The sequence below is a fragment of the Hypomesus nipponensis genome, chromosome 22 (assembly GCF_054491055.1).
Source record: "Hypomesus nipponensis isolate SF chromosome 22, ASM5449105v1, whole genome shotgun sequence".
Taxonomy (NCBI): domain Eukaryota; kingdom Metazoa; phylum Chordata; class Actinopteri; order Osmeriformes; family Osmeridae; genus Hypomesus; species Hypomesus nipponensis.
The window spans coordinates 20125001-20127500 of NC_140382.1; the positions used below are offsets into that span (position 1 = coordinate 20125001).

The 2500-nt window shown below is 53.2% G+C and overlaps 1 protein-coding gene across 4 annotated transcripts in view; it reads right to left on the bottom strand.

Annotated features, from left to right (window-relative positions):
* cntln (centlein, centrosomal protein) overlaps positions 1-2500 on the bottom strand; it is a 104460-nt gene that overhangs the window by 91279 nt on the left and 10681 nt on the right. For all 4 annotated transcript variants that reach the window (XR_014740942.1, XM_084687153.1, XM_084687152.1 and 1 more), the window contains one exon: positions 152-370. Coding sequence is in view for 3 of the 4 variants with exons in the window: in XM_084687153.1 (XP_084543279.1) it covers positions 152-370 (219 nt within the window). In the remaining variant the exon portion in view is untranslated. The remainder of the gene's footprint in view (positions 1-151; positions 371-2500) is intronic.

Below are 2500 nucleotides of genomic sequence, written 5' to 3' on the forward strand. Positions count from 1 at the left end.
CTCTTCTCTCACCAACATGAAGTATTTATCTACTAGTTAGAAAGAGACAGAGACAGAGAGAGGTCTCTCCCTCCACATCTTAGCCAGGAGGAGAGGGTGGAGGGTTGGCTAGTTCAGGAGAAGAGGGTGCAGGATGGTTGGAGCAGCTCACCTCCAGATCCTGGTTCTTCCTCTGCAGCTCATCCAGCACGGCCTCCAGATCCTGGTTCTTCCTCTGCAGCTCATCCAGCACAGCCTCCAGATCCTGGTTCTTCCTCTGCAGCTCATCCAGCACGGCCTCCAGATCCTTCTTCATCAGGGCCCTCTCCTCCTCCACCGCCCTCCTCCCCTGCTGCAGGCTGGAGATCTCCTGTTGCTGCCCAGACAATGTCTGTGGGGATGGTGGAGGGGAAAGGGGGAGAGAGGGGAAAGAAAAAGGGTAGGAGGGAGGTGGGATGAAAGGGAAGAGAGGTGCAGAGGGGGAACAAAAGACATAGAAGAACAGATAAGAGGGTGGAGACACAGAGAGAGAGAAAGAGAGAGAGACACAGAGAGACACAGAGAGAGACACACAAAGAGAGAGAGAGACAGAGAGACACACACAAAGAGAGACACAGAGAGAGAGAGAGAGAGAGAGAGAGAGAGAGAGAGAGAGACAGAGACAGAGAAAGAGACAGAGAGAGACACACACAAAGAGAGACACAGAGAGAGAGAGAGACACACACAAAAAGAGAGAGAGAGACAGAGACAGAGAGAGACAGAGAGAGAGACAGAGACAGAGAGAGACATAGAGAGAGAGAGAGAGACACAGAGAGAGAGAGACAGAGACAGAGACAGAGATAAACAGAGATAAACAGAGAAGGGTATGTGATGATAGTGTCAGCCGTAAACGTCTATAGAAATGGACTTTGTCAGAACATCAGACACTTACACACTGTAGTGACACTACAGCAAACCACAAGACCGGAATATCACAGAGAATAATGAACTCTAACACATCCCTTTAATATACAGCCTTAATCAAAACCAAACAGAGCACATAAATACAGTTCCATCTTTTTTCCCTCCTTAATCTCTTGATTTTGGCAAGTTTGGGTGAAGGAGTGGGAGGAAGAGGAGGAAGAGGAAGTTGGCTTTTTAACATGGGCATCAGTGGAGGCCCCCTGCTGAGGCCCCCGCTGAGGCCCCCCCTGAGGCCCCCGCTGAGGCCCCCCCCTCAGCGGGGGGGGGGGCCCTCCCTCGCCCTCCCTCGCCCTCCCTCGCCCTCCCTCGCCCTCCCTTGCCCTCCCTCGCCCTCCCTCCCCCTCCCTCGCCCTCCCTCCCTCGCCCTCCCTCCCCCTCCCTCGCCCTCCCTCGCCCTCCCTCCCCCACCCTCGCCCTCCCTCCCCCTCCCTCGCCCACACTCCCCCATCGCTCTGCTCTGGGAGGCAGTTAATTGCCATGTTGGGGGAATCACTCAAATCTCCCAGATAGTGGATTTAGACGCAAACGCCACGATTTCTCTCCCTTTCTCCCTGGGTTAGTCACGAGAGGGAGAGAGGAAGAGAAAGAAGTAGAGAGAGGGATAGACACAGAGAGAGAGAGGGAACAGAGGGGTTTAATAGAGATTTATACTGGCGAGCGGAAAATAAATTCAAGCGTTGATAATGAGATGGGCGAGAACAATTTGAACCCCAGCAGTGCTCAATTGGGTAGGGAAAAAAAGGGTTTTCAGGATAAGTTAAGAGGTCTAGGACATTAAGATTAGCATTAGAAATTCCCAGTGCAGTTCAAAAATGAAAGTTAATTATGTTACAAAAATGGTAGGTAGTGCAGAGACGGAGAAGGTAGAAGGTGAAGATGAGAGGAGGAAGAGGAGGACAGAAGAGGAGGAGGAGGAGGAGAGAAGAGGAGGAGGAGGAGGGAAGAGGAGGAGGAAAGAAGAGGAAGAGGAGAGAAGAGGAGGAGAGAAGAGGTGGAGGAGGAGGGAAGAGGAGGAGGAGGGGAAGGAGGAGGAGAGAAGAGGAGGAGGAGGAGGAGAGAAGAGGAAGAGGAGGAGGAGGAGGAGGAGGAGAGAAGAGGAGGAGGAGGAGGAGGAAAGAAGAGGAGGAGGAGGAGGAGGAGGAGAGAAGAGGAGGAGGAAGGGGAAGGAGGAGGAGAAGGAGAGAAGAGGAGGAGGAGGGGAAAGAGGAGGAAAAGGAGAGAAGAGGAGGAGGAGGGGAAGGAGGAGGGGAAGGAGGAGGAGAGAAGAGGAGGAGGAGGAGGAGGAAAGAAGAGGAGGAGGAGGAGGAGGAGGAGAGAAGAGGAGGAGGAAGGGGAAGGAGGAGGAGAAGGAGAGAAGAGGAGGAGGAGGGGAAAGAGGAGGAAAAGGAGAGAAGAGGAGGAGGAGGGGAAGGAGGAGGGGAAGGAGGAGGAGAAGGAGGAGGAGGAGGAGAGAAGAGGAGGAGGAGGGGAAGGAGGAGGAGAGAAAAGGAGGAGGAGGGGAACAAGAGTTAGACTGAGAGGAAGAACAAAAAATAAAAAGATTGTCAAAGTTGTGGAA